Source organism: Raphanus sativus, chromosome 4, assembly GCF_000801105.2.
Source record: "Raphanus sativus cultivar WK10039 chromosome 4, ASM80110v3, whole genome shotgun sequence".
NCBI lineage: Eukaryota > Viridiplantae > Streptophyta > Magnoliopsida > Brassicales > Brassicaceae > Raphanus > Raphanus sativus.
Window position 1 is genome coordinate 2,113,592 of NC_079514.1, and position 18,942 is coordinate 2,132,533.

The 18,942-nt window shown below is 34.7% G+C and overlaps 2 protein-coding genes, 1 long non-coding RNA gene and 1 pseudogene across 3 annotated transcripts in view; 2 read left to right on the plus strand and 2 right to left on the minus strand.

Annotated features, from left to right (window-relative positions):
• LOC108855734 (uncharacterized) overlaps window positions 1–18,942 on the plus strand; it is a 57,653-nt gene that overhangs the window by 423 nt on the left and 38,288 nt on the right. The window lies entirely within an intron of this gene.
• LOC108854262 (uncharacterized) lies at window positions 1,348–3,743 on the minus strand. Its single transcript, XR_008944079.1, has 3 exons — window positions 3,338–3,743; window positions 2,075–2,506; window positions 1,348–1,681 (listed from the first exon to the last, which is right to left on the minus strand). It is a non-coding gene; the product is annotated as an uncharacterized LOC108854262 (long non-coding RNA).
• LOC108854258 (splicing factor Cactin-like) lies at window positions 4,776–7,300 on the minus strand (annotated as a pseudogene).
• LOC108854259 (CBL-interacting serine/threonine-protein kinase 6) lies at window positions 11,109–12,798 on the plus strand. Its single transcript, XM_018627786.2, has one exon. It carries the CDS (start codon window positions 11,350–11,352, stop codon window positions 12,646–12,648), a length of 1,299 nt encoding a protein of 432 aa, XP_018483288.1. The 5' UTR covers window positions 11,109–11,349; the 3' UTR covers window positions 12,649–12,798.

Consider the following 18,942-nt stretch of genomic DNA (forward strand, 5'->3'; position numbering starts at 1 on the left):
GATTAAGCAGCAGAAATAAAGTTCTTCGTTAGCAAGATGGCTTCACTACCCTTCATCGGTGTTGTTCTCATCTTCTACATCGTGAAGCTTGACAAAGTCACCAAAGATTTGGCTGAAAACGATTTCGTTTCAAAGACCATGTACCTCTCTATCGACGAAGAAGATATTAGGAAATTTTGGAATTTGCGAGATTACCTAGAATATATTTCCATGTAACTATTATGAAACTTAGCATTTATGCATGTATAAGTTATATTTCATATTCTATTATGTAAAGAATTTGTTAGACAAATTATGTAATTTGTATAAATAAGTCTTTTGGCTAAGTTAATAAGATGAAAGAAACTATTATACCCCCTCTGTTTTTTAAAGATAGATGTTTTGGAAAAATAAATTGTTTCACAAAGATGTATTTTTTATGTTTCCTATACAAAAATTGCAAATTTCAATAAAATTGATTGAATTTATTGAAAGACTATTGGTTAAAATGTATTGGAATTTGATAATTTCTAAAAATGATGTATAGCTAATGTGTTTTCTTAATATGTGTGAAAACACCAAAACATACATCTTTAAAAAACAGAGGGAGTACCATTTAAGTTTCTTTCAAACTTATCATAAGTTTCCTTCAAACTTATCATAGTATAAAAGCCACAGATCCAATTCTTATGAGTTGTGATTCTCTTATTATTTTCTTGCTTTCCAAAAAATAAAAATAAAAGATTTAGTCACATAATGTTTTCTTTGAATTTGAAGTTCTTATCTACTACTTCTTTTACTTTGTGGCGAGTTTTGATTATTATAATATATTTTTATTTGATTTACTTTTTTAGATTTTGCTACTATTAGAAAATAAAACATTTATGGGTGATACCGGAGAAATGAATTTCTAAGTACCATAAATATGTATAAAAATCTGTTGACAAAATAATAAGAGTACACCATGAACACTAACCAACCAATAGTTAGAAAATCAAGAAAAACTAAAGTCAAAATTCTAGTTTTATAAATAAACTAATGGTCATCATATCAATTTTAGATCCGGAGAAAAACAATTTTAAAACGTAGATAACCTTATTTTTGTGTATATGTGTTTTAAATTATACTTTATTGACTTCTGTAGCATCTGTATATTTTAATTTTGAGAAAGTTAATTTTATGTATTTATCCCAAAAATTGGCAGTTTATGTTCTAAAAACACGAAAACTCAACTAACTTTTAAGAAATTGCATGCACTTAGTTCAATGCATAATCGCATACATGCTTCCAAGTAAAATATGTATTAAAAAGCATGTGTTAGTGGTCTGGTGGTACATAATATTCCACAATAATTTTAAAAATCGCAGTTTTGAATCTGTTGTTTTTGGATTACAATCGTGTCTAACTGGCGCTGGTGGCCAGGCACTCGAGAATTAGTTGGTTAGGTCTCAGCTATCCAAAAATCTCGGATCAATGAAAAAGGTAAAAAAAAAAAGTTAACAATTTACAATCGCTAAACATATATATACCACACTTGCAATTGTGTCACTCGAGAACAAGTAAGGATGTGACTGTCATTTCATAATAACTAGAGCCAATCATATCACTTGACGTGGATTATGGATATACACGTCATTTTGCGTCTACTGTGTCTCGCCTTCTTTTCCTTGTGTCATCATCGTCTCCGATTTTCTATTTGCAACTGCAGAGACAAACAGTTAACTAAGAAGAAGAAGCTATTAGAAGCTAGCAAGATCACTTCTGTGACTTTCCTTTTTTTTATTCTGAGTATTTTTGTGGCGCTTTACGACTTCACATGTGACAAATTTATTCAGCATTTCTGTTGTCTTATGATTATTGGTTTCTTCTGCTTTTTGTTTCAGTTGTAAAGTTTTATACGAAAATAGTAAGATTATATTTCTCCTAGTTTGTCAAAGATAACTTAGACCACCCACACACAAAAAAATTTAGACCACCAACCTGAGAAGATTACAAAGACACATAGTTAATGTAAACATGGTTTTACACGAACCCTAAAATCTTTAACATCTAAACTAATCACATAATAGAACTATAAAGAGGACTATCGGAATACCTAAATTCGTTGTTGCAGAAACATTCTTGAAAGATTTTGATCATGGAAGATGATCTCTTGATATTAAAGTTGGAGTTAGATCTTCTCTCCCTTTACCTACACCTTTTTTCATGTGTTTCTCTTAGTTTTTGTAGTGATGCTTTAGGATGGAACAAATGCATCTATTTATAGGTGGGGAGAGGAACTTAGCTTCCTCATCAAGTTTTTGATTATTTCCTCACCAAAACTTTTTTTTCATTGGCAAGTGTTATTTTTAATCTCAATTATCTATCAAAATTGAGTAAGTAGCAAATATTTTGCTTAAGGTGACTCATCTTATTATGAGAAGATAAGTGTGAAGTGTTTAGAACATTAGATTCATACATTGAACTTGTTCTGTTAAACATCTTCTATTAAACTTGTCCTTCAAGTCACTCTTCTCTTCTATAACATCTGCCACTTAAAATTTAGTTAAAACATTAGAAAATAAACTCCTTTATGTACCAGTTTTATTGGTTACCAAGTATGCTTAAGGTTAATAATTTCATTAAGAAATAGATTACTATAAGATCACATAACGAGAAAGAAATATTTATTCCTAAACATAAGTATGAGACATATATTTCTTACAGTTAAAGAGGTTAGAGAATGTTACAATGGACGAATCAAATGAGAGATACCAACCAAAAATTCAAAAAAAAAAAATTACAACTCCTAAACACAATAGCTCTCAAAAGAAAAGTATAAAAATTGGAAAACAATTCGCCATTTATCAAAAAGACCAAAATAAAAATCAGATAAACAAAAAACACTGAGATTTTTGGATAAGACTATTTTAGTGCATTTGATGATAACTTTGAGATACAATATATATACTGTTCAGTCGTGTAATATGACATGTATAAGATTAGACAATTATGCTTCCTAGCATTTTCAGTAAAGTTTTAGAGAATTAGTGGGACTTGGATTTTAAAGAGTTGGTTGTTTTTAAAACTAAGAGATTAGTTAAATTTTTATAGAGTTATGTTATACTTATATAGAATTTTGTTACGTTTATATGAAAACAGGTTAGAGTTGGATCGTCGGCGGCGAGCCATTGTCGAAAAAGTGATCCTTGGACTACACAGAGGTTGTAGCTTGGTATCCTTGGACTAATCTGATGTGGGATGTGGACGTTAATATCATGGCAGAGAATAAAGGGGACTTATGCAAAATAAAGGGGTTATGTTCTCAGATCAACAACTAATGGCAAGTAAAGAGACCGAGACATGGGTAAGAGCGTACTCTTATGATCATCGCTTGTTCCAGCGGGATTTCCTCAAGTCAATGGTGAAACTTGTAGGACCGCTAGATTCCTAATTGAAAATTACGAAACCCAAAGCATATAAACGATAATAAAAAGGTTGAAAAACGTTAAGAAATCGTAATAAAATAGACGAATTCACGGGGTCGAGATTTGATATATTTCCTTAAATCGATAAATCGCCCGTAATATGTGATGGTTTTTATGCGATTTTTGAATCCCAAGATACAACCGTGATGAGACCGTTTCACAGCACCCGAAACAGAATCTACAAACTCATTACTACGTTATACTCTCGAGACAAGAAAAAAAGAATCTAAAGAGTATTTTTCTTTCTAGCGAGAGAAAGATTGTATTGTGTGTAGTGAGCGAGAGATCAATGTAAGATGGGGGATGATCATTTGTGAAGTGGGATATGATGTATTTATAGTGGGTAAAAGCTTGGTCACCAAGTTACCAAGTTGTCTAAACTTGGTCACCAAGGTGACTTAGCTTGGTTGCTAAGTTTGCTAACTTGGTTAACAAGTTTTTCTCTTGAGACTTGAGTCTTTTTCATCATGGTTTCAAAACCAATAAGTGAATCAATTTACTCAGCCCATTTGCCTTGTAAAATGACTCCAAAATCTTCACAACTCTTCACATAAAATCAAAATTTTACTCAGCCCATTAGATTTATAAATTTTTTTCTATTTACACATTCAATTTAATACTCAGCCCATAGGGCTTATATTAATTGGTTCCAACATTTCCGGCTACCATGTCCTTACTGGTCCTTTAGGTCAAGTCAGAACAAACTGCTCAAAAGTCCTTCGCTTGAACTGATTTTCTTCCTCTTTTAGTTTACCACTTTTCATCTCTCACTTTACCATTTGCGATTTGTATAACAATGTGGGGCCTTAGGTTCAATGAGTTTATGTTGAACGATTAGGTTGTTCTCATCTGTTCTTACAGAGTTCTCAAGAGCACAAGTCAAATAAAAGAAGTTTCAGAACAAACCTTTAGTTCAACTTGATCAAGAATTTGAAAGCAGATATAGGTCATAGGGTTCATCATGTTTGTGACCTGATGAAATGGTATCTTACCTTCTTTGATACTCAAGAAACCGTGTTGAAGCAATCAGAGTATCTATGTTGTAAATACACCAGCTACAAGAGGTTGGGACAAAACTTCTGCCAACATTTCGTGACGTGCAGCATAAGTAAGGAATGGTTAATTATGCTTCATATCCCGTGGCTGGTTATTGAAATTAAGAGATTTTTTTATTTTGCATAGAGTTGTTATATTTATTATAGAATTTTCTGAAAGTTTGTATTTTTTTGATATCGTAAACAACTTTAAAAATCTAATTGAGAGATAAATCAATATTTTTTATCACAAAATTAAATTTTCCAAAACAAAAATATAACATTCAATGAAAAGACCAAATACTTTCGTTCTGCTTTTATTACAAGAAGATAAATTAAACAAAGAAAACAACATCTGAGATCATAGTTTTAAAAGAAAAGAAAAACATCTTGAGATCAACTATTCGTTCTTCAGTGCTTCTTCATTGATTTTGGCTTCAGTGCCTCCTCATGAGAGAAGAAAACTCGACGTTACTGATCATATCGTGGAAAAAGGGAACGGCTCAAATCAGTTTTATCGCCTGTAACGATGTCGTTTAAAGTTGAAGTACAAGTGCAGAATCCCACGCTCAAACGTGCATTTGAACCCCTTCTTGCGAGAAAGCTCCCACTCTTTATTCACAATCCGGAATGCAATGTCTTGATAAGGCGGACCAGCATGGAACCGGATCATACAAGTCTCAGCGCTTGTCCCATCTTTTTCTATAGTGTAAATGGGAGGCTTGATCTTATCATCATCCACCACCAAATCCGGGTAGAAGATGTTAAACTTGTACCCTTGAACGAACTTTGGAGACGGGTTGTCGTGATCGTAGTGCGTTTGGTTATACTTGTTCCACTCGTAACATGTGTGCACTCTGTTGAAATACTTGGGTTTTCTTGGCCGGTACTTGTCGTGCCACATGTATACCTCAGAAGAATCAAGGTTCACTTCAGCATTAGAGCCAAAGACAGCATCACCTTCCTCCATTGCTCCCATTGCTTTCATTGCTTTAACCTTAAAGTTATCTTCCACAGCCATCCGCTTCATTTCCAGTAGCTTCTTGTCTTCCTCGGGGTCGATTGCTTCTTCACGATCATCACCGTGCATGAGCTCTGGCGAAAAACGAACCAGCCGCTTCTGCTTCTTCTTCCTCCTCTTCCCTAATAGGCTCCGGAGAGAATGCTTCTTCAGCATCTGAAAGATTTCTATCGTTCATCTCCTCCTCGTTTTCTTTCATCACAGGTGCTGAAAGTTCCTCGAGGCGATGTAGATGTCTCCTCAGCATCTCAGCGCAAGACTTTGCCTTGTACATATGGAGGCGTTCTAGAACCGCTTCCCAAAACTCTACTACTTTGGCTGAACCAGAACGCAGCTGGGACTCAATGTCCAGCTGCAGTTCTAGAAGCTCCGAGTGAGTCTTCCCATCAAGAAGCTTTCCTCACGTCAGCTTCAACACCAGCGTGTAGTCCCCTCTCTTGAGCTAGAGGAGCCTCCTCCTCCCCTCTAACTCTAGCTTGATCGAAATGGAACTCTTCCTCATCTTGAAACTCAGCTCGAGCACCTTCTCTAGCCAATAAAGCCATTTCTTCCTGGTGTCGAGCTTTCTCCACTGCTCTCTCTTCTCTCCTCTTCTTAACCTTTTCAACCTCTGCCATCCTCTCCCCGCGTCTTCTCTTCTCGGCTTTGACGGAAAATTCGTCCAAGGGAACTCCGTGGTGAACGTCTTTTTCGATTTTCTTCCCCCACACGAACGTCTCAGTGAGATTGGAATCACCAAATGGATTTGAATCGTTGGAGTAGCCAGAGACAGACTGAGTCTTCAGCTTCTTTGCTGCACGTGACGCCTTCTTCTTTTTCATAATAAAATTCATTAATCACAAAATTATCCATTATATCTTTTAAAGTGACATTATCAGGAAGATCCTCTCCAATTTGTTTGAAGCCATAGCTTCCTACTAACTTTTCCCTGTCCTCTGCAGTTTCAGAAGAAGGCGGTGCCACTGGAACAGCCACCTCATTTATACAACCAATCCTCCTTTTCACAGGAGCTATCCATCTTTTTTTTAGATGTGTACTTTCTTTTCAAAGAAGATCAACCAGCCTCACAGCATACACACCTGCATGCATCCACCAACAGAATCACACAGTAGAATGATTCATTAAATGAGCACTCTGCATTCATACAGAAAAGGCCACAAGAACTTATTAACAGCACTCATTTTAACTGCAAGGACAAAACGAATCTCTATAGCAAAGACAAGACATGCGCAGGCCGTTTTGAGTACCTGGAGGAAACACGAGCAGGAAACAACTTGAGGAAGACATTGTTGTTGTGATCCCTGAGAAACCAATACCAAATCAACAATTTGATGATGAGAAACTCAAGTAGAAGAGATGTGCAATAGGGAAGAGTGAAAGCCTTTTTAACTCAAGGAATTCTTTTTTTTTTTGCTCAGAATTTGAATTTCATTATAAAATGAGAAGGTTTGTAGTCCTGCTCTGTTTTTATTTTTTTGGCAGAGGAAGACTAGTTAGCTTTTCTCTTTTGTTTGTAAACAAACCTTCTCATTCTCTAATGAAATCCAAATACTTAGCAAAAAAGAAAAAAAAAAGAATAGTACCGTGAAGGAGAAGATAGAATCAGATCTAGTCCATTAGCTTATTGAGAGTTGCGACACATGTGAAGCTGAGTGATCCATATGACAGTAATACACACACAAAAAATCCACATAAAATGTGATCAAAACTGATTTGAAATTATAGCTGAAAATCACGTTTTACCCATAATTTGATAGATTTGTTTCGTGCTAATTCAGCCATTAAAAACATTAGGTCTAGAGTGTTCAGTATAAGAAAAGAACCACTCGTATTTCAAAAAAAAGAAAAAGAAAAGAACTACTCAGACCTCCAGCCAAATTTCAAGGTAGAATGTCTTAGTCAACATAGCCGTCACTGAATTTCTCGTAAATGATATTTTCTTATTATTTCACGAATTCTGATTATCTATTATAATTACAGGACGCATAGTGCAAATTAGACCAAAAGCATTGTATGAGGCATGTCTTGATCAATCTATTATGCGGCTTTATTTATAATCAAGCGAATTATATATGTGTATAAGCAGCACCCAAAATTGACATACTATTAAGAAAACAATCTTACATAGAACAGAGAAAATGAGATTAGTGTGCGTCTGTTACTAATATTCTTTGATAAGTAAGAAACATGTGTTGTTACTTGGTAGACTTGTTATGGTCGAAGCTAAACAAAAGATTTGCTCTGTTCGAGGAAACTTCTCATTTCGTTTTCGTAACGTATCGTAATTATATTTGGTGAATATATCATGCATCAGCATTCAGCAGTCATCTCAAAACGGACTAGCAGCTAAATACGACAGTAATATTGATAATTATATTAATTAAAAACGAGAACCGTGCAATAAGAGAAGCATGAGAGAATATCCTATTATAGGTCCCATGAATAAATCACCATGTAATAGAACCCGAACCAGCAAACGCCTGTCCATCTTTGTTTCTTTGTGATTGTTTTTGTTTATGCTTCTCTCTTTCCTTCCTGTTAAGGTAGCACGAGAACATGCACCAATTTCAACAGATTAGAGGATCGTGCAATAAGGACCACATCGAAATTAAGTGTTAGTTCGTCTAAAACAATCAAGCAACGTTATGATTAATTAATATAAACTAGGTAATAACCCGTGCCTTGCACGGGATGAGATTATTAATTTTGTTATCTTTTTAACAGGTATGAGTATTCAGGTATCCGTCGTTTTTTCGGATACCGGATTTCTCAGGTTTGAAAATTAAGTCTCGTTTGGGTATTACCAAATTCCGAGTCGGGTCCGAGTCGAGTCCTCCCGGGTTCGAGTGGATTCGGTTTTGATGTAATAAAACCTTAAAATAACCGAATAACTAATATATCTGAAACTGGTTCATACTCAAATTAACCATATTACCCGATTCGGTTCGGGTATTTTGTATCCAAACTATCCAAATGTACCAAAAAACTAAAATTACTCATTGTACACGGTTTTTGAGTATTTCTATACAAACTATCATATTTTATCTGAAAATACACAAAATAATTAATATATTTAATATACAATTTTTAAAATAATTATACATATAATTATAAATAATATTTTTAAATCTATATTTACATTTCAGAAATCTTCGGATACTCATTCGGTTCTCGGTTCGGATCAGGTTGAGTAACGGTTCTTGGGACACATCAGTTTAGGAACCATTTGGTTATTTACCCCGTGTTCGATCGAGTTCGGGACCCTGAATTTCGGTTCGGTTTTGGCTCGGTTCTTCAGTTCCGGATATTTTTCCCAGTTCTACTTTTTAAGATAAAAAATATTATATCTGTTTAATGTGGATATTCGTTCGGTATTACGTTATTTTTTTAACCTCCTAAAATATAAATACCATTCTAAATCTATATTTATTTTGTTTTGTTCGGTTGAAGTGATCGAGGTTTTTAATTTTTCGGTGATAAACCTAAAACTATTATATTTGTTTGGTTTCATGTTATATGAATTTTCGCAAGTTCTTATGTCGAATGGTTTCATTTTTAAGTTTCTAAATGCTTGCAAAATCAAATAAAATCTACATAAATAGTTTAAGAAAAAGAACATCCAATATTATTTGTATTGTTTGTACAAACAATGTTGGTGACATTTTAAGATTTTGTATTTTATATAAGATAATCTATTATTATTTTTGTTGTTTGAACTTAGACATAATATAAAAAGTTATATATTTATATTCATAGAAATTGGTTTTTATTGAGTTTAATAATGTAAATTTTGATTAGTGTTAATGTGAGTACCCGCATAGCATGTGTCCCATGTCTTCTCGATCTGATCTTGCATCAGGTACTTCATGTGATCTTATGATCATCTAAAACGGTAAACAAAATACATTAAATTTAAATAATCACATACGAAAACATCATTAGAAGTTAACCACTTACCTTTAACTTCGGTTGTTTTAGAAAATTCTCGGTGCAATCAGTTCCCCAAAGAAATCCCTTGTAGTCACTCTCGCTCAGACCATCAGCCATCCATGGACACAACCATAAAACATGGTTTAGAGTTATATTCCCATCATCATCATCATCATCATCATCATCATCATCATCATTTTCACCAATCTGTCTCCTCCTCTCAATCTTGTCAAGTTCCTCTAAAGAACCCAACAGTAAAGTGTTAATTATCTTCATAGATCCGAGAAGAGTTTTGAAAGCTACCTCCATGAGTTATGTAGACGCTATTTGATATCACAGTTGCCAAAGGTAACATTTTGAAACAATCTATACACCTGGAGTATAGCGTTGGACCATATTCATCACCGTATCTGCCACATGTCTCTTTTCAAGAAACCAAGTTAGATATGAAACTTTCAATTTCTAAAACATTCTCACTCAAGCATTTTAGTTGATGCGAATCTTAATGATTTTTTAAAAATGATATTATTCAGTAGTTGTACAAAGAGAATTTTAAATAATTTCAATTCACTATTACAAATGTTAAAAATATATGAACCAAAAGAGTTTATTGAAAAAAATAGAATGCGAACACATTAAATTGTCTCGAGTGTTGTTAAAAAACTTAGTGTGTGAACGCATTAAATGTTAAATGATTGTGAAGCCGACACGTCAGCGAGAACATAAACGGATTAACCGTGAGATGACACGTGGAACTTGCTGTGTGAACGCATTTAAGACAAATGCATTCCTTTTAATATATAGGGGATGATATTTAAGATTCTGATTTTCATGGTCATAACTCATAATAGCTTATTCATAAATGTTTTTAATTTCTTTTTACAAACAGACTCGGTTCTTATTTTGCATGTTCAATCTGAGATTAGTTTAGGGATAAAAATAACTAAGAAAATGAAAAGTTAAACTAAGTTCCTCATATTACGAGTTATTGTCGATTCAAAGAGCAACTTTTTTAAGAAGTATCAAATTATATCAGTGATAGTTTTTTTTTCCATGCATGTCAGCAAGCCAATGATAGTATACATTTTTTAGTACTTTCTTTTTTCGTGTTTGTGCAAGTGTATGTATGTGTCGCAGATAAATTATTAACGAGAAGCAACAGAGAAGACAGAACAGAAGCCAATGAAGGAGAGTCTCGTGAAATGTCTTCAACGATCAGGGCCGGCTTAGAGCATGGGGCAAGGGGGCATAGACCCCGGGCCCAAACGTTTTATTTTTTAAATAGTGTTAAAATGGAGTCCATATTTTTTAAAAAATTATGTATTAGGGCCCAAAATTTTTAAGTAACCTATAGATATATGTAAAAATAATATAAAAAAATGTTTTGCCCAAAGGTCCATAGATTCTTTGAGCCGGCCCTGTCAACGATATTAAACTCTCAAAGAAATGTCGACCATACCAAACAGTAGAGAGCGAAGAATAGTCAAATCCTGATCACAACCGGTATTAAAGGGACACGTGTCACCGTCGCTCTCCATGTATCACACAGAAGCCGCCACAACGAGGTCTCCCGACATAATAAGGGTTTATGGAAGGAGATTAAATTAAACGATGTAGTAACCACTACTAATAAGGGTATTTACGTAATTATATAGTCGTTAAGATCTATATAAAGCTCTTGTCCAGTGCAGAAAGAAAAAAAAAAAATTGTTTCTCTCAGATATTTCTATCTCATTCTCCTCTCTGTTCTGCTGATTTTCTGAATAAAGAAGCGAAAAAAAATCTTTTAAAGGGAATGCAGAGAGATGGTTGGAGTATCGCAGGTGAAGACTAAGCTCTGTGATCGGTTTAACCGATCTGTCGGCGGTAGGAATTGCCACCGGAAACACGTCGGACGGGTGATCCAGTGACAAAAACTATGGTCGGAGCTAAACGGGTGGAGAATGGATCTGACGGTTTGGCAAGTACGGGGTTGCTTCACGGCCGTTACGAGCTAGGTCGACTTCTAGGTCACGGAACGTTCGCGAAAGTGTACCACGCACGTAACGTAACCACAGGGAAAAGCGTTGCCCTAAAAGTCGTGGCCAAAGAGAAAGTGCTAAAGGCTGGTATGGTGGAGCAGATCAAGCGAGAGATCTCGGTTATGAAGATGGTGAAGCACCCCAACATCGTCGAGCTCCACGAGGTCATGGCGAGCAAAACCAAGATCTACTTCGCCATGGAGCTCGTGCGAGGCGGCGAGCTGTTCGCCAAAGTCGCCAGAGGAAGGCTGCGGGAGGAAGAGGCGCGCGTGTATTTCAAACAGCTGATCTCCGCGGTTGATTTCTGCCACAGCCGCGGGGTTTACCACCGCGATCTCAAGCCGGAGAATCTGTTGCTTGACGAAGAAGGCAACCTTAAAATAACTGATTTTGGTCTCTCTGCTTTGGCCGAGCATTTGAGGCAAGACGGGCTTCTCCACACGACTTGTGGGACTCCGGCGTACGTCGCGCCGGAGGTTATATCGAAGAAAGGGTACGACGGAGCTAAGGCGGATCTGTGGTCTTGTGGAGTTATCCTCTTTGTGCTTCTTGCAGGCTACTTACCGTTTCGAGATGATAATCTTGTGAACATGTATAAGAAGATTCACAGAGGAGACTTCAAGTGCCCTGGTTGGCTCTCTTCCGATGCGAGACGGCTCGTGACGAAGCTTATGGATCCGAATCCGAATACCCGGATTAGTATCGATAAGGTTATGGACTCACCTTGGTTCAAGAAAAGATCCAAGGACGTGCCAATAGTCACCACAGAAAGTGAGGTTCAAGATCACAAGTCCAAGGAAGAGAATGAGACGCTAAACGCCTTTCACATAATCGCGTTATCCGAAGGGTTCGATCTCTCGCCCTTGTTCGAGGAGAAGAAGAGAGAGGAGAAGAGAGAGATGAGGTTCGTGACTTCTCGGCCGGCGAGCAGTGTGATAACGAGTCTTGAAGAAGCGGCGAGAGTTGGGGATAGGTTTGATGTGAGGAAGAGTGAGAGTAGAGTGAGGATGGAAGGGAAGCTGAATGGTAGGAAAGGGAAGCTGGCGGTGGAGGCGGAGATATTCGCGGTGGCTCCGTCGTTTGTGGTTGTGGAGGTGAAGAAAGATCATGGGGACACTCTTGAGTACAATAACTTTTGTAGTACGGCTCTTAGACCAGCTCTCAAGGACATTTTCTGGACTTCTACACCTGCTTAGTTAATATTTATCAGCAATTTTGCTAAATCTTGTGTGTTTTTAGTTCCTGTCTGAAAAAATATTGTTGGATTCTATGTGATTCTCAATGGGTATCGTTTGAGTCTTTTCATCATCTGTGTGATCAAAGCAGAGTGTGTTCGTGTGGTTTAAGGATTTCATATCAGTAAATGATATATATGACTCCTTCAAGAATGTTCAAGAGTCAATTTATTATGCATTCTCAATGTCTCTTTTATTTTTTCTTTTGCATGCCTCTTACGTTGGAAATGATTAAGACATCGTCGCCTTCTTCTTCTTTTTAACTCTGTCACACGTTGGGGTAAGATACATGTGTATACTGATGCGTGCCGACATAACTCATTTGAACTTGTGTGTGTTTTAACTTTGTTGACTCTTCTCCCAGTGTACAAAGTCTAACTCATAACATTTGGTAAGATAAGTACCAAAAACATTAAATTCAGTCAAACATTATTAGCGAAGCTTGTGATGTAATTTGGTCAAGACAGTGAACTCGGCCTGATAAGTTTGGCAAAACGATTGCTGGAACGTGCTACCAGATACCAATAGTATTGTTATGATTAGGGATAAGATTATGTTTTTCTTTCTTTTACACGTCTCTTATATTGGAATGCTAACTTAGGACATCATCTTTTGTAACTCTCTCTATTGGGGTTTATGTAGATCAGTTCTTTTAATCCGTTTTTTCATGATCCAGTTTATAACTAATGTCACTGCCACTTTCATTTTTGTGCACCAATGTCATTCCCTTGCTTCATATACTCCTAAGTATGATGAGTATATTGATGCGTGTCGATATAGCTCCTTTACATTTTGTCTACTTTTTAACTTTATCTTCTCACAATGTAGAACTAATTGATAACATTTTGAAATATAAATAATAAAAGTTAAATTCAGTCTAATAATTTCTAAAATTGGATTTTAGTACAAAGGCGGTCTCGATTATATGATTAGTGATGGATTTGCTTTTATCAATTATGAATGGGGAAAAGTATTACTTGATTTGTTGAAGATAAGATATTGTGGAGTAGAAAAGAAGATGTGTCCTGATAATATTAGAAAAAGAGGAAGATGAGGTGGGCAGCAAAACCAAAGTAGAAGCTGCATGATTGAGATGGATGTTTCATGGACAATATTGTATATTATCTGATTTGCATTTTGTTAACAAAGTCTCATTATCCTTTTTAACATGTGATCAATTATACGGAAATTCGAACTACCTAACTCATGGGTTACTAATGACAGACTTTTACTATTGGCCTTTTTCTTGGTCATTGTAGTAACCTTGAACGATGTTTTGTAAAAACTTTAAAGGATGATAATATACGTTAATCAAATATCACGTATAAATGTATGAGTTTCACCTGTCTATAATCTACTGATCTACATAGGATAGGATGTAGATGTAGTCATGTGGACACAAAGTCAAGTCGTATTGGGATTTATAACTTACTTTAAGTCGATGCTTTAAGTTGATTGATAACTAATTTGCAAGTAGTTGAATTTGTAAATTGCTTTTAGAGTTTTAGGGAATAAAGACTAAGTGATGATAGAAAGTTCTGGTTCACCTAAGTTCTTTTTTCCTCTAGAAACTCATGTGGTTTCAAGTTGCAAATTGTAGGAAGGTAAGACTAAGAGTTAGATCGGATTTTTACGGAGTTTTTTTTGGTCGGCCAAATGGAGTTATTTGTTCTGTGATTGTGCTTCCATGTAACAATTTGCAACTTGCCGATTTTTTTTTGTCAATTTATTATTGACATTTTCTTAAATGTCTTTGGCTGATCCTTTTCCAAGTTACATTGGTCGGGATGATGCATGTGGGAACTTTGGGACTCGAGAACCTGCAGGCTGCAGTTATATGTTTTAATTTGAGAAATTTAGGTTCTCAGTCACTTTATCACTTTATACTCCCTCCATTTCATATTAAGTGTCGTTTTAGAGAATTTTTTTCGTTGCAAAATAAATGTCATTTTAGAATTTCAATGCAAAATTTATTAACTTTATTCTCCATTCTATTTTTTTATTGGTTAAATTGTATCGGTAATGATGTTTTATATTGAAAATATGCAAAATTAAATGATTTCTTAATCCGTGTGTACAAGTCTAAAATGACACTTATAATGAAACAGAGGAAGTATATCATAATAATAAGACACTTTCTTCTGCATAGATACTTTTTGTTAACCAATTCCCTAGGGCTGGGCAAATTAACCGAACCCGAAAATCCGAACCGAATCCGATCCGATCAAAACAAATCCGAACCGATCCGAACCCGACATAAATACCGAATGGATCTTATTTATGGTATTTTGGGTTATGGATATTATCCGAACCGAACCCGAATTTAAATGGATATCCGATAGAACCCGAAACATTCAAAATCCCAAAAAATCTTGTACCAAACATGATTTCAATTCCTGATATGTATCCAAAATACACTTAGATATAAAAAAACATCTAAATTATTATCTATTACATAAAGGCTGGAGGTTTTATAACATGGAAGTTTATGGTTGAAGATTGCGGTTGAAGTTTGAAGTTTTTATATTTTGGTTTTGTTTTCATTGAACAATATTTCTCATTTCATGAGTAATTGGTTTTCGCTTTATGCTTTCATTTATTTGGTTTTATTTCTATCGATAGATGTGTTTACTTTTTCTTTTGATTTTGAAGGAACAAGGTTGATGTTTCTTTCTTATTTTTGAATCAATCTACTTATGTTTTGGTTATAAAATTTATACAAATAAAATATTTTAAAATAAAAAACTGATTTTACTTAGGTTTTGAAGATTGAAGTTTGAAAAGTTTGTTGTTGAAGGTTGAAGATGGTGCTTGCAATTGAAGCTTGAAGTTTTATTTAAGTATTTGGTTTTTGATTTCATTGAATAAAATGTTTTTCATTTGGTATTGGTTTTGGCTTTAGCTTTCTATGAATTCTCTCATTTATTTTGTTTTATTTATATCAATGAAAATGTTTGGCTTTCATTTTAAATTTACGTCGTTTTACAGTAGTTTTCTTTGCTCAATGACAAAATTGATTATTTTACTTACTTACTTGTATTGCAAGTTTCGATTTATTTAGATTTGTATTGGTTACATTTAGTATAAACGATATACTCAAGAACCGAAAGTCCGTTTGAAACCTAAACCCGATAGTATTTCGGGTTATACCAATACCAAAATAATTTACCAACCCCGACCCGAACCGAAGAGCACCCGAACCGGTCCCGAACCGAAGTTTTAAATTATCCGAATGGAGCTGGTTTTCGGTAACCATGAAAACCCGAACCCGATTAAAATAGAACCGACACCCGAATGGTATCCCGGTTGCCCAGCCCTACAATTCCCTTTTTCTTTGACTAAAGCATAACTAATAGGACCCACCACCTATTCTATTTACTTCATCATTAATGATCTACACCAATTCTATCTATTTCACCATTATTTTTTTTATTTTTTTGCTAACTATATTTCACCTTCGCGGGTGTAACTGAAATAATAATGGTTCAACTTTAAGATAGAAAACTTTGCAATGGAAATAACGACGAAGGAAAAAACAGCAAAAAAAAACAGCGGCGTTCTGAATTACGGCAGAAGCGGCAGCGTCGTCAAAATTCCTACACACTAATTTCACTCCTTCGCCATTAATTTAAACCCTAAAATCTGAACAAATTTTTTTTCCACAGAAATAACACCTCGACCGCCCAATGTCTATGTCTTCATCATTGGCCACTAAAACATCACCACGACACTTCCTGTCTTCCTCCTTTACAACAACTCGGCCGAGTCTCCTCCTTTCTATTCAAAACCACATCGAAGCTCAATCCGTGACCACAAAGCTTCTTCGTCGACAAAAATTCACTGTGGTGGCCCTGGGGTTCGTTGATGCTTCATGTCACAGAGAAACAATGGTGGTTTTTTTCGTTTTACGCATTTGGTCCTCCAATATTTTTAGATATTATCAGGTTGACCCCAGACTTTCAAAATTGCATATAAATCCTTGTGAATTAAATATAAACTTCTAAATATTAACCACTTATGAACCCAAACATCCGTTGATGCAAATTGAAGACACATGTACACAAAATACATCAAAATGCATAAAAAATGAATTAAATGAACCAAAATTAAATGATAAAAATCATCAAAATCATTAAGATATGAACAACATACAAATTCATGGGTAACCCTATTGTTATTTTTTGAATAAGCAGACCCAAATTCTCTTATAAGTGTACAGCTTATTCACATATTTTGATTCGCCTCTATTATACACATGTACATGGAGCATTGTGTACACCACCAAATTTCACATAGAATAACAATTTTTTTACATGAAAGTATGCTCTCATTATAAAATAGATAGATGGGTCGAAGTTTGTAAAAAAAAAGTTTTAATATGCACATGGGGATTATGCTATGAAAGCTAAGTTTGAAAAGTTTATCTTATAAAACCTTATTTCCAGTGAAAACATATTCTACATAAAAAAGTTATTGTGGTGTGTACAATTAAGTTGTGTACATTATGAACCGGTATACACATGTACATTTAAATAAAATATGAATGTATTCATAAATCTCGTTGTCCACATGTACAGCGGATCGCACGTACACTGGTTCATGTTAGCATGTTATCCATGGTTTCTTGTCCACATTTATTTCTTTTTAACTAGCTGCAACATCAGTAGAAGTAATTTTCTTGGTTTCTTGTCCACATGTACATGAATGAGCTGTAATGAAGGTATGTCAAATGAAGGAGTTGTGTACTTCTAAATTAAATTGAAGTTATTTTAAATATCAGTGACTTATCACTAATGTATGACACTAAGATGTTTTTGGATTTTTTTTTGTATGTAACGTGAAGTAGCAGCAATGACTGTTGATTGTAAATAAAACTAGTCGTATTTGAAACATGTTTTTTCTTTGTGTACTATAAGGAAATGGTGACATATGTATAGTTGTACACGAGATCTGGTGTACACATGGATGTATTCGATTTTGTTGTACATATTTCATTAATGATGGAAAATTATGAAAATACCCTCGTCTTCTTCCTTTGCAACTGTCGACCAGAAACCCTAATCACTGCCTCTCTCGCCTATTTTCACGATTTTTACATTATCTACTTCTTTTTGTGTATTTTGTCCAGATCTGATAGATTTCAATCCTAATTCATGGTTTAAAATTTAAAATTTCAAGCTTCTCGATCTGATGAGAGTTACCGTCCATTCCGACAACAGAGAAGCTGGGGATGGTGTTGATTCTTCCCACCGGACAGGAGACACGACATAAGAGGAGATCTGCGCAGAAGGACGAACATTGCGGTGGTTGAAGCTCGCCGTGGCCGGAGATTCTGGTGGAAAGCTTGTCCATTTGGACAGTCCCGACATCCATGGAACGTTTCAGTGAATCACCCACCGTGAACTGAGATTGTGGTTTAAGTGAGTTTTAATAGAGTAGAGATGGATGGAGGTTGAGAAGCTCAATTCAAGTTAAAAAAAAACTAATAAAGAAGAAGATAAAAATAGAAGAAAATAATAGAAAAGAGTGGGGACCACCACTTATGTTATGGTTTTGTTTTAGTTAGAAAACTCAACGAAATTGAAGTAATAGTTAGAAATAAATGTGTGAGTATAAGAAAGTGACCTACAATGTTATTATTAAGTGCAAATGTGACTCTCTGTGTAATTCTTTCTTTTAATTTAGTGATGACAGTTCACTAAAACAAGAATGGTTTATGTAAATAAAACCAAAAAAGTTATAATACTTTACATTTCAATTCAATTCCGTAGTGTCTAAGAGCATCTCCAACCCAACCTCAAATCCTCAAATTTTGAGGTTTTTGTCATTTCAACCCAACCTCAAATCCTCAAATTTTGAGGTTTTGAATAGTGACACCTCAAATTTGAGGTTTCACTATTCAAAACCTCAAAACTACTATTCATTTTCTTTTTAGTCCTTACACTTATTTTATTTCACAAATATATCTACTAACTTTATTTACAATAACTTAAATACACCAAAATAAAATAAAAATAGAATAAACATTATATAATAATAAAATAAAATTCACACATATAGAAATATATATTAAGTAAAGGTCAAGCAAAATAAAATACATTAAACAAACTTAACATAAACTAAAACAAATTATATAAACATTTAAATATACATAGCTTATAAGTGATAATAAATACCATAATTTATTGGCTAATCGGTATGTGTGTTGTTTTATTATATATGTAATTTATATTATTTTTATTATAGAAAATTGTA